The sequence below is a fragment of the Delphinus delphis genome, chromosome 14, assembly GCF_949987515.2.
Source record: "Delphinus delphis chromosome 14, mDelDel1.2, whole genome shotgun sequence".
NCBI lineage: Eukaryota > Metazoa > Chordata > Mammalia > Artiodactyla > Delphinidae > Delphinus > Delphinus delphis.
In genome coordinates, this window is record NC_082696.1 from 25,298,462 (window position 1) to 25,311,148 (window position 12,687).

The 12,687-nt window shown below is 40.9% G+C and overlaps 1 protein-coding gene and 1 pseudogene across 1 annotated transcript; both read right to left on the minus strand.

The window, feature by feature from the left end:
• Positions 1-487: 487 nt before the first annotated feature.
• Positions 488-766, minus strand: LOC132437128 (ATP synthase membrane subunit K, mitochondrial pseudogene; annotated as a pseudogene).
• Positions 767-7,712: 6,946 nt separating this feature from the next.
• SMIM28 (small integral membrane protein 28) lies at positions 7,713-11,720 on the minus strand. Its single transcript, XM_060030510.1, is given in 3 exon segments — positions 7,713-7,735; positions 7,738-8,059; positions 11,610-11,720. Coding segments are annotated over 3 exon segments (456 nt in total).
• Between the last annotated feature and the right edge of the window lie 967 nt (positions 11,721-12,687).

Genomic DNA, 12,687 nt, shown 5'->3' on the forward strand with positions numbered 1-12,687 from the left:
GCCAGTCCGAATTTATCAGACACAGACCGTGATCGAGTGTCTTTAGAAGCACTTGTGAACCGCCTTTCTCATGGGCCACAGAAAATGAAGAGGCATTGATTGAATGTGGGGTTGAGGGTAAGAAAGCTAAGGTCTAAAGCTGGGAATGTCTTTAAAAATTAAAACATAAATTCTAATCAATGTGAGGCTGATATAACTTCTGAGACTGTGGTGTTTGTAAAAACAGAGAGGGATATCCACACTGATTTTAAAAGGTTCATGCATTGAAGTAAAAGTAGACAACCAAATACACCACAACTAGGTAGCCAATGTTCTCAAAAACTCTTAAAAGAAATTAATCTAAATTCATATTTAAATATATTACATACATTTTGTGTTTTAGTTTGGTTTTTATTATTTATTTAATGTTTAGAAACATGGGGAATTTTTCCAGGTTCATATTTATTGTACAAATGGAATATCATTTGATGAGTTGATATTAGCTTCTCTAGGGCTGAGAACATAATGGATGCAGTAGAGACAGGTTGGACTCCGTAAATGTTGCTTTCACATCTGCAACTCTTTTGGACCTGCACTTGAAATACAGGATAACCAAAGCAAAGCCTGCATATGTGGTCTGTACATGGTTCATTCTACTTGTGAGAGTGTAAGTGTTGACATTTTTTTTTTTAATACCAGTGAACTGGAATTGGGTGTCAGTTTCTGGGCCCACGATGGCTTCAATCCTGCCATAGTCATGAATTCTATAGCTTGCGTCCTTCAACATATAAAGCCATCCCTCCACCAGATCAGAAGAAGGTGTCTCCTTCAAGATTTAAGAGTCTGGCTTTCCATCCCAGCTCTCCTACTTCCTGGTGTGTGACCTTGGGCATGTGGTTCAGCCTTATTGAATCTGTTTCTTTATTTGTACAAATGGATGGTATTCACCTCATATGATTTTTGAGGATTCCAAGAGATAATGCCTGTTTATCTTAGCCCAATGTTTTGCATGTTGTATCCTGATAAATAGTAGTTATTAGTATGGTCTTTTGTGAGTAAAAACTCTGGACCTGTTCATTAGGAACTGAAATTGGTTCTTTGAACTCACCTGATCCCTTGCTTATTGAACACACATATTGCGTTCTTATACATTCTGCCTATAGGAGAAAACTTATTGAAATCACTTACTTGTTTACTTTTATGATGACGTTAACAAAATGAGAGGAGAGAGGGAGGGAAAGTGTGGCTAGAACCATTGGGTTTGTATAGGGAGGAGAGAGAGAGCACAGGTGTTTCCTCTGAAAAAATTCAGATCTCTCTTCTCTTGCCTGAAGCTGGCTTGCTTTGAACTGGGATAGCCTCTCTCCCAGGGCTGCATTATAACTGTGACAGGCCCAAGGTACTTTTGCCTTGGTGGGTCCCTTCCTCTGTAGAAAAATACAAAAATTATATTTTACGACTGTGCTGGTATAAAGATGAATATAATCTTTGACCCCCAAAGTTAACTTTTAAAATTCTGATTGTAAAAGAAATGAAAATATTTTTATGGGCCCCTAAAAATAATGTGAGCTCTAAGCATGGTGCCAGGTGAGGCTAATGGAAAGGCAGGCCCTGATGTCTTAGTTTCCCTACAAGAGGGTAAGAACACATGGTGTATTATAGGGGATGATAAATACAGAAAGGCACTAGTACTGACTCTGCCTTTTTGGCAGATGTGTGTTTTAACATTGTATCCTTCTAACAACCCTCTGAGACAGGTCTTATGAATGTGATAAAGGAGTAACTAATGAATAATTTAGAACCAAGAAGATTCAGTGTTTGAAGTGAGAAAATTTAACTTTGGCCTCACCTTGTTCCGAATCCAGATGGAGAAGATGAATGCTAATGTTGGCCCTTCAAAACATCCAACTCTGTGTATTGTCTGAAAACGCTGGGGAATTGGAGAAGGTAAGTTTTAACTCTATATTGAGAGCCCTGCACTGCACTAAGAATACGGTGGGGATTAAGAGTTTGTTGATGCTTATGATACCTTATTCTAACATCAGAAGATGGTGATCTCAGTTCCTTTACCAGGGGTTGATTTGGTCTTTGGGACCACATGGTTTCTGAGGAACAGTTGTGTGTAATTCTCATCTTTCCTCTTCTATAGGTAAGGTTCTCTCCCCCAACCCCCTGCCAGCTTCTTTCAAGACTTTTTCTTTATTTTTGATTTTCTGCAGTGTGAATATGATGTGCCTAGGTGTAGTTTTTGTTTGTTTTGTTTTGTTTTGTTTTGCTCTGTTCTGGGCATTATTCCTGCTTGATATTCTCTGAGTTTCCTGGATCTGTGGTTTGACATTAATGTAGGGAAATTTGCCACCATTGTTGCTTCAGATATTTCTCCTGTTCTTTTCTTTCTCGTCTCTTTCTGGGATTCCCATTACTCGTATGTAACCCCTTTTGTAGTTGTCTCACAGTTCTTGTATATTCTGCTTTGATTTTTTTTTTTCAGTTTTTTTCCTCTTTGCTTTTCCATTTTGGAAGGGTCTATTAACATTTCCTTAAGCGCAGAGATTCTTTCCTCAGCTGTGTCCAGTCTACTGATAAGCCCATCAAAGGCATTCTTCATTTCTGTTACAGTGTTTTTGGTTTCTAGCATTTCTTTTTGGTTCTTTCTTAGAATTTCCATCTCTCTGCAGGCATTGCCCATCTGTTCTTGCATGTTGTCTATTTTTTTTTCATTAGAGCCCTTTGCATATTAATCATATTTATTTTACATTCCTGGTCTGATCATTCCAACAACATTCCTGCCATCTCTAATCTGTTTCTGATGCTTGCTCTGTCTCTTCAAACTGTGTTTTTTGCTTTTTAGTATGACTTACAATTTTTTCTTGAAAGGTAAACTCAACGTACTAGGTAAAAGGGACTGCAGTAAATAGGCCTGTAATAATGTGGTGGCTGGTAGTTTGGTGTGGGGCAAGGGAAAACGTTTTATAGTTTTATGATTAGGTCTCAGTTTTGTAGTGAGCCTATGCCGCTGGGCTGTGAACTTCACAAGTGCTTCTCTGTTGCTTTTTCTTTTCCCCCATTAATTGCAACAAGATAACTAGCAGGGCTGGAGTTGGGTATTTCCCTTCCGCAGAGTAAGACTAGAACCAGCTGGGGCTGGGAATTTCCCTCCCCCCAGGGGAGTTAGGCTCTGATAAAACCCCAGCAGGCTAGGCCTTGGTGAAGTAGTTTCTCCTGAGGGCAGACCTCGTTAAGAAGATCGGCGCGTTCTGAGGTATCTCAAAATGGTTCCTCTTCTCCTCCTGCTGGAAGCACGAAAAGGTTTTCTTCCCAGAGCTCCACTGTGAGAATCTGGTAGGGCTCCTAGAGGCAAGAGTAACTGAGTTTGGGCCCCTCTGGAGTTTTTAATTCTCAGATTTGTGTACTCTGAGCCTCCAGCAATCCTTCGATTACAGTTCATCTTGCCCCACCCTGGCGCTGGTCCCTGAGGACGTTTCTGCTTGCGGATTTCTGCTGAGGTAAGTTGTGATTCTTTGTATCTGCCTTCTGCCTAATTTGGGGGACAGCGGTTTGTGACCTCAGTTCTCTGAGGGATTTAAGAAGAGTTGTTGATTTTTCAGTTTGTTCAGCGTTTTCTTGTTGTTAGGATGGAGGAATGACTTTCAAGCTCTTTTCATGCCAGACCAGAAACTGGACTCCTTTTCCTTTGTATAAAATGTTACCTGAGTGATATTTTCTCGTCCCGTGTAGAACTTAGTGAAAATGTCCACATACTGGTCACTGTTCCTATTATACTCCCTCCCATTCTTAATCTTTTCTGGCTACAATTATTGCTTCCCCAAATACGTTTTAGCTGTTAAAGGTCTAGTTCTTTCATCCCTGGATTTTTAAAAAAAATTCCACTCTCTGTCTCGGAGTGCTAACAGCTAGTACTACCCATGGGTGCCAGTTGTGTCAACATTTACACAAGGATGCACTGTTGACACTGTTGTTTCTAATATTCTGCTGGCAAATCCTGCTTTGTGAATTGAATTGGTGGCAGATGCACATTAGGCTGATGGCTTCAGGAGGGGATTTACAGAGAATGCTGGGTTATAAATGATGGTTCAAAGCTAGATTTACAGATCTAGTTTTCTCTAAACCTGTTACCGTACATGTGTCCACATGGAAGCTCACCTGTATTTTGTACCCACCCACATTACGTAGAGAAAGGACCTTCAGCCTTGCTTTCGTATTAGAATCACTGGCTTTATTTCTGTTTAATTGGTCCAGATGGGTCTTGGTATCAGTATTTCTGGCAGTTCGTCGAGTAATTCTACCATGGAACTAGGGTTGGAGTCCACTGGTGTGCAGCAGGTTTCAGCAAACTTTTTCGCTAAAGGAACCGATAGTAAATATTTTAGGCTTTGAAGGTCATATAGTCTCTGTTGTAACTACCCAACTCCTGATGTAGCAGCCATAGGTAAGTGGGCGTGACTGGGTTCCAATAACTTTATTTCTAGCTGCCAGAATTCTAATTCATATAGTTTTCATGTGTCATGAAATACTTTTCTTTTGATTTTTTTTAACTATTAAAAACGGCAAAAATCAGTCTTGTCTCAGGATGTACAATTAACAGGTTGCAAGTGGGATTTGGCCTAGGGGCTGTAGTTTGGCAATAGTTCAGCTGTAGTTTATTTTCTTCAATTCTTCAGTTTGGTTCCACAAAAGAAAATGTTTCCTTAGCTACATCATTGACAACATCTTCAATGAGTCCTAACATTGACTACTTATTTCAAATAAGTCTATCAGAACATTTTTAAACATGGCAATGTATTTCCTTATTAGCCTTTGAAATTGTGGCAATTGGGATGCTTTTGTCTACAAGTAACAAGCATGGCTTAAATGGCTTTAAGCAGTAGGAAAGGTATTCTCTCATTAAAATATAGATAGCTGCAGGGTTATTCAGCTGCTTGACAATCATCAACCCAGGTGTTTTCCATCTTTCTACTCTACTATCCTCAATACTAGTCCTGGCTGATGTCTTGCCTCATGGTTGCAGGATGGCTGCTGCAGCTCTAAGCATCACATGCAGATACATAACATCCAGCAAAGAGGAAGAGTATCTCCTTCCATGCGTTTATTTTTAATATGAGGCAGTCTTTTTTAGACCAAGCCTCTCCTCCTGTGTAGATCTCTCCTTCAGTCCCAAAGACCAATCAGCCACCAGTGAAGGAATTGAGATCACCATAATTAATTATCATGATGCGTCCCCTGTCATCGGGCGGGATCTGGTCTGCCTCTCACAGGTGGTTCCAGGATCCCAGAACCAAACCAGGGTTCTGTTAGCAAGGGAAGAGGAAGAAATGGCAGTTGGGAAAGACTCAACAGAGTCTCCCAAAAGAACTAGATTCTTAGGATTAAAAAAAGAAGGCTGTCTGCTGAGCTTTTCATTTCCATTTGTTTATTTACTTCCCTTAAAGGCCATTAGAGAATTGTTCAGTACGATTTTCCTGAAAGAAATATTATTAATTTTTTTCACTCAAATAGATATTTTGCTTCAGCCCTCAAAGAAATTACTTTATTTCTGTCAGATTATGTTTGAAAAGTAACGCATCCTACTTTATTTTTCTAAAACTGTACCACGTTGCATATCTAGCATAAAAATGTTCATGTCAAAAAAACTTTAAAGGGGCTTCCCTTGTGGCGCAGTGGTTGAGAGTTCGCCTGCCGATGCAGGGGACACGGGTTCGTGCCCCGGTCCGGGAAGATCCCACATGCCGCGGAGCGGCTTGGTCCGTGAGCCATGGCCGCTGAGCCTGCGCGTCTGGAGCCTGTGCTCCGCAACGGGAGAGGCCACAACAGTGAGAGGCCCGCGTACCGGAAAAAAAAAAGCTTTAAAGAGTCATTTGTTGTTCATTTTGAACCATCAAAAGGTTGTTTAGTGTTGTAGTTTATACTGTGAAAACACTAAAAATAGTTTTTCCCCCTGAAATTACAGCAATAAGTACGAGTTTAAAAACCATGTGTGGTTCTTATCCTGATACCCACCCAGGTGGGTGGGTATCCTGATACAGCCCCCAGGTGGTACATGACCCACCTCTACCTCCCCATTTGAAAATCATGGAGGGAGATTTGTATCCCATTCCAAACCCAGAGCTATGTCCATCCTGTTGTGAGTGCTGACCCCCATTCAGGAGCGGGGACTGAAATTCCACATTTGCAATTTCTTGGGAGACCAGCTGGCACCGTGGAAGCTGCTCTGGCCCAGGATGGAGAGGCCAGGCTTCTGGTCCCAGCTCTGCCTCTTTGGTGGTATTTAACACTGGACAAGTTACTTAACCTCTCTGAACTCTAGTTTTTTTTTTTCCGGTACGCGGGCCTCTCACTGTTGTGGGCTCTCCCGTTGCGGAGCCTGTGCTCCGGGCGCGCAGGCTCAGCGGCCATGGCTCACGGGCCCAGCCGCTCCGCGGCATGTGCGATCTTCTCGGACAGGGGCACGACCCCGCGTCCCCTGCATCGGCAGGCGGACTCTCAACCACTGCGCCACCAGGGAAGCTCTGAACTCCAGTTTTGACATCGGCAAGGCAAGAGTTTGAACTATGCGATGTATAAGATTCCTGTTAGAGCTTACCTGTGTTTCTCTTTACCATGGGATCCAAGATTTCGACTTTTCCCTTCCAATGTTAAACTGACTTCTATTCTTGTTCCTGCTGCTTGGTGAGGACACACACTGTCACTGTGTCCCCCAAGGTAATGTGTCAGAGCAGCTACCCTTTGTTCAGCACAGACAACCCACAGTATTCTAGTGTGAGACATTCACATGTAACTAAGCCAAATCCTCTCATTCTAGGAAGCAAATCAGAAAGTAAGCAAGAGCAGCACTACAGAGGAGAGAATTTCGGAGAGCTTTTTTTTTTAAACTAAAATGTTTGCAACTGTCTGTTCTTTATTATTAATATTGAAACATTTCACCATTATTTACTACTACAGCTCTAGAGGTGTTTCTCTCACCTTCTAGAACTCTCCATGCATCTTCACACAGAAGTGAAATGATGAGGCCCTGAAAAACTTGTGTGGGAAGAAAAGTTTTATTTTGGTGGCAAAAGCAGTTATCTTTGGCTTATCAACATTTTTCTGTTTTTCTTTTCAGGGCTATTTCCTATGTTCACTAGTAATTCTTTTTCTTCCTCCTTTTCCTTCCTGTGTTCACTAGTAATTCTTTTTTTTTTTTTTGCTGTACACGGGCCTCTCACTGCTGTGGCCTCTCCCGTTGCGGAGCACAGGCTCCGGACGCGCAGGCTCAGCGGCCATGGCTCACAGGCTCAGCCGCTCCGCGGCATGTGGGATCTTCCTGGACCGGGGCACGAACCCGTGTCCCCTGCATCGGCAGGCGGACTCTCAACCACTGCGCCACCAGGGAAGCCTCACTAGTAATTCTTTTTCTTCCTCCTTTTCCTTCCTGTGTTCACTAGTAATTCTTTTTCTTCACATGGAACTTTCTTGTTTTTCTCAGGGCCGTTATATGTTATAAAAGAGCCCGGTCATCTTTAGAACGACCTGGGGAGACTTTTCCCTAAGGAACTTGAAAATGCATTAACAAGATTGACGTTTGTCAAGCTCCCCCCATCCCCATTCATCCAGGTGTTGGCCAGTGAATTGCAGCGTCTTAGGTCCAGAGGCCCTTGTCCCCCTGCTCACGCGGGCTCATTGAAGGGTGGAGAGCTGTTTTAATGGTTACAAGAGCGGTTTATAGTGAACCCGCTTTATACTGAAGGCCCGCATCCAGGGCCTCTCCTCCAGGGGCGTTCCTGGTGGCCTCTTCATAGGAGGGTGGTGAACACGAGAGAAGGGCTACCTCCCCGGGCAGCAGGGAGTAAGGGAAGGTCTGCTCGCTGCTCCAGAGTAAGCCTGGCAGGAAGTCGGTCACCTCTCCTGCAGGCGGGTGCTCTGGAAGGTCGAGGCTGGAAACCTGCCCCTGGGGCCGAGAGGCCTGGCAGTGGCGATGCAGGAAAAGCAGCAAAAAGGCCAGGAAGAGCAGGACAGTGGCTGGAAGAAGGATGCACAGGAAGGGCTCCACATCTTCCTTGGTGGAACTTATCTTCTGGGTGCCCTGGAGTTAGGGAACGGAATTGAGTTAGAAGATGGGGAAAGAAGAGCGCTGCATTTCTAAGGCTGATCTCTGTCTTCGTCTTGTATTCTCCTTATCATTTACTGACTCTAAAAATCACTCTAATCATTCATTTATGCCAATGAGCTTGAGCCTGCATGAAGTAAGGTGTACTTCCGTGATAAAGTATAAATTCAGAATGTCAAAAGTACACAAGGGTACCCTACACTATTTCCACTGAAGTAAAAACATTAGGATAAGTTTCAGTTGGCAGGTCCATCACTCATTCTTTGAATGAGAACGCTTACTATTTATGTACTTATTTTGTTTAGAATTAGACCGATAATGTTTTATTGCCACAGAAGGATTATATGGAACTGACTTCTTTAATTCTGGAGTAAAATCTGACATTGTTATGTGCTCAATACTCATGTAATCAACATTTGAAATCCGATTGGATAGCTGATGCTTATGATGATTGAGATTTTGAAATTTCCTCAGTATGTTTTTGCAATATTTGTAAGATAAATATGGAAATTTGGAATTCTCTTAAGAAAAAGAATTGCAGATAAATTTATTTATTTACTTTTGGTTGTGTTGGGTCTTTGTTGCTGTGCGTGGCTCTTCTCTGGTTGTGAGTGGGAGGCTACTCTTCTTTGCGGTGCACGGGCTTCTCATTGCAGTGGCTTCTCTTGTTGTGGAGCACGGGCTCTAGGTGTGCAGGCTTCAGTAGTTGTGGCACACAGGCTCAGTAGTTGTGGCACACGGGCTGAGTTGCTCTGAGGCATGTGGGATCTTCCCGGGCCAGGTCTCGAACCTGTGTCCCCTGCATTGGCAGGTGGATTCTTAACCACTGTGCCACCAGGGAAGCCCAAGAATTGCAGATAAATTCATTCTTAAGCAACCTAAAAGGTATTGATTTTATTGTGTCAGCTCACAATAATGATGGTTCTTGATGGAGTAAATAATAAGCATGAAATGATACTCCAATGGCAAGGTAGAAAAGCCCTATGAAAAACTAAGTCCTGTTCCAGATTGCATAGACATTGCTTTACACAAAGCTACTGAGAAATAATGAAGTATTAACAAGCTTCTCTGTTCATTCACAACACATGTGAATGTTAGTATACACTACTACAGAGGAAAAGAAAACAGTGTAAAGCCTTATAATTGTGTTTAAAGAGACAACATCTTAAGATCTTTGTCTACTGATTTAAAATAAAACTTACAGTAATAAAATACGAAAGCTGAGGTTTTTGCCTTGATTTTGGTGGAAATAACAAATGTTTTGCTGGTCTTGACCTGTTAAGAGACTGACTTATCTAGTGTTGTTCGTATAATCTTTTTTAATTCCTAAAGAATTTACAACTATGTTGTTAATTCTGACTCAAAATTAGATGGTTTATTTAATAGTTACACTGCTAAATATTTTGTTTTCTCTAAGATATGAGTTAAGATATTTTAACTTAAAGTGCATACAATTAAAGGTTTTCTTGGGAAGCAGAACATCGTCTTTGGGCTTTGATAGCTGTGGTCTCGAATTCCAATATGACCTTCTGATACCTGCATGACCATGAACCATTCACTTGCCCCTTCTGTGTCTACTTTTTCTTCTCTATGAAATGAGAATAAGAACATCTTTTATGGAGGGTTGGCATGAGAATTTAATGAATCAATGAACTATGAATTCTTTGTTTTCTCACACATAATCTAGTTTATCAGAACTGTTGACTAAAAATCTGCTGTGCTGTAACAAGGACTTTGATTATAAAAGCTATAAGAACTCAAATAAATTTACAACAGTTATTTAAAAATCAAGTTGGACTGAAAAAGCAATTTAAATGTTTATTTTCTTCCACTACATGAATCATTTAAAATGTTAAAGCTATTATCTCTTAATACTTAATCACTCTTCAACCTTGATAAACGAGGAATTTTGCATAACTGATTTTTCCTTCATTCTCCTTCAGTAACGTGGATGATAATAGTTTCCAAACAGTTGTGGGCATCAAATTTTAAATACTCTATTTAAACCCTCTAACTTCAGTATGCATAGAATATGAAGATACTTAAAATTCTATTTAAAAGTTTTTCTGTAATAGACCCTCTTGCTTACCATTATGCTATTAATGCTATTAGTTGCAAAAATTTGTGAAAACAGAGATGCTACAGTCCCCTTCTGTAATTGGTACGTCCATTGGTTATTTTGTCCAAATATTGAGTGGCACTGAAAGGCTTATTTAATACCGCAGATTAGGACAATTTCTTAAGATAAAGAACTCTTCTTTCTTCCTAGTTACGAGATCACAGAGCTATGAACAAATTTATGATGGTATCCTTAATTTGTTTATTTAATGATTCATGGTATATTGGTTCAAATTGTTGTGGATTTTGTTAATGCAGAAAGGATGTCTTTTTCTTTTTTAACGTCTTTATTGGAGTATAATTGCTTTACAATGGTGTGTTGGTTTCTGCTTTATAACAAAGTGAATCAGCTATACATATATCCCTATATCTCTTCCCTCTTGCCTCTCCCTCCCTCCCACCCTCCCTATCCCACCCCTCTAGGTGGTCACAAAGCACCGAGCTGATCTCCCTGTGCTATGCGGCTGCTTCCCACTAGCTATCGGTCTTACATTTGGTAGTGTATATATGTATATGCCACTCTCTCACTTTGTCCCAGCTTACCCTTCCAGGATGTCTTTTTTTAGTCAAATATTCTAGTTGTCTCACTACCCTCAACGTGGTTTTTTAACTTTTAATATTTCTCAAGGACTTTGCTGTTCAGGGAATACTTTAAAGAAATAACCAGTAGAAAGTGTAACTGCTGCAGGATATATCATATATATGTGTATAATTTATTTCTGTTAAAAGTGGTTTTAGAGAATTTAAATACCAATCTCACCACTCGATTTTCCAGAAAACAAGAAAATAGGTTTGTTTCCCCCTTTCTGGTGGGACAGTAGCATCACACATTTCCCTGCTGATCGTAAAATTAATTCTGAGTTTTTAGGTTTCTACCAATATTTTTCCTTAATGACGCCTCAGATTGAGACTTCTTTGGGGATTTCCCAGGTAAAGCAAAACAGCTGCTGCATTTCTTAGTGAGAGGCAAAGCGTCCTTAACCCTCTGCTGCCCTTCCTGAAGTAAGATCCTTCGCTTCTGCTAACTCTTAGAAACAGCTGGAGAGCCAAAGGGAGTCTCTCTCTCTCTCTCTCTTTTTTTTTTTTAATGTAGACTGAGCAAAGAACAAAGTTGTCATACCAAGGCATAAAAATTTGTTGACTTCTAGCTTCGGTGTTCTTTGATATATTTGCTATATCAAGCGTTCTTAGAATATATTTGTGACAAGTTTTACTTGAGTTTATCATTGTCAAAAGATACCAACTTTCAAGGTAGTTCCTTAGACCAAGCCGTTCAGTGAATTCATATTTTTGTCACGCCTGTAATACAAAAGTTGCCACTAAGTTTTCCTAAAAATGTAGGCATTGTTGGTTTTAAAGCTAACAAAGATAGTTTGGGGAAGAAAAGGCATAAGTCATAGGTACAAACCTGCAGGTGGGTTTCCGGAAGAGGTAGGCTCGGTTCACTGGTTAACCACTCGTATGTCCCCCTGCCAGCGTGGCCAAACTTCTTCCAGCTGCTGCCCATCAGTTCCCGCATGTTTTCACCCGACTGATGTGCCAGGCACCCTTCCCCCTCGCTGCCCAGATTTCAACAATACTGCTGCTTCTTGGCCTGCATCCAGCTTGGATGAATTCGGCTGATGGCTGTTGGGAAATTTGTTCTGAGTGTCAACAGGGAAAAGAAACCAACCAGAGAGACCTCTCAGGACTATATTTAAATTCAGTGCCTCTGGATTTGCTTTTGTGGCCTTTATCACTGTAAGGATTGGCATCAGATGTCGGACATGGAATAGATTTCAGACAGAGGAGTTCTTCGCATTCGTGTTATTATAGTGTCGCGAATGGTCTCAGTGAATAAAGAGCTGTTTGTATTTAGATGTAAATACGACCCTCTTCCTTCCCTTACCATATCCCTCTCCAGACATATAGCTGAGCAAAAACTACCCAAGCTGAACTTCCTGTAATTATTTCTGGATTCTGTGGTACAGAGAGAAGGAGTATTTGGTAGTGAAGCAACACTCATTAATATCATTTTTGTGAATTATTTAGATGAAAGACACTAAATGATAAAATTGTACACAAGCCAGAGAGACAATAGCTCCGACTGTTTGCATGGAATGTTTGCTGTTTTCATAGTCTTAGTTCTGATTACCTTGTGAACTTTATAAAATTATTTATATCAAGCAATAAGAAACTTTCAGTTTACACATTCACTGAGGTAACTTTGGGATGTTTAATTCTACTGGACATTTAAGACGTGAGAGTTGGATCCTTTCTTTTAGTAAACTTTAGCTTCAAATATTTACTCAAAATGTTACAGCTCAGAATTGCAACTACCCATGTTTTTATCCAGGCATCCTTTTCATTCAAGTGATTGTTATGATTGTTAAGTGGGATTCTTTTCTCTTAATTAGGATTCTCAATCTTTGGCCCATGGTGGTCTATGGATAGGTTTTGGGGAGGGTGGTGAACTCCCTAAACTTTTAGGTACATCTAATTTTCGT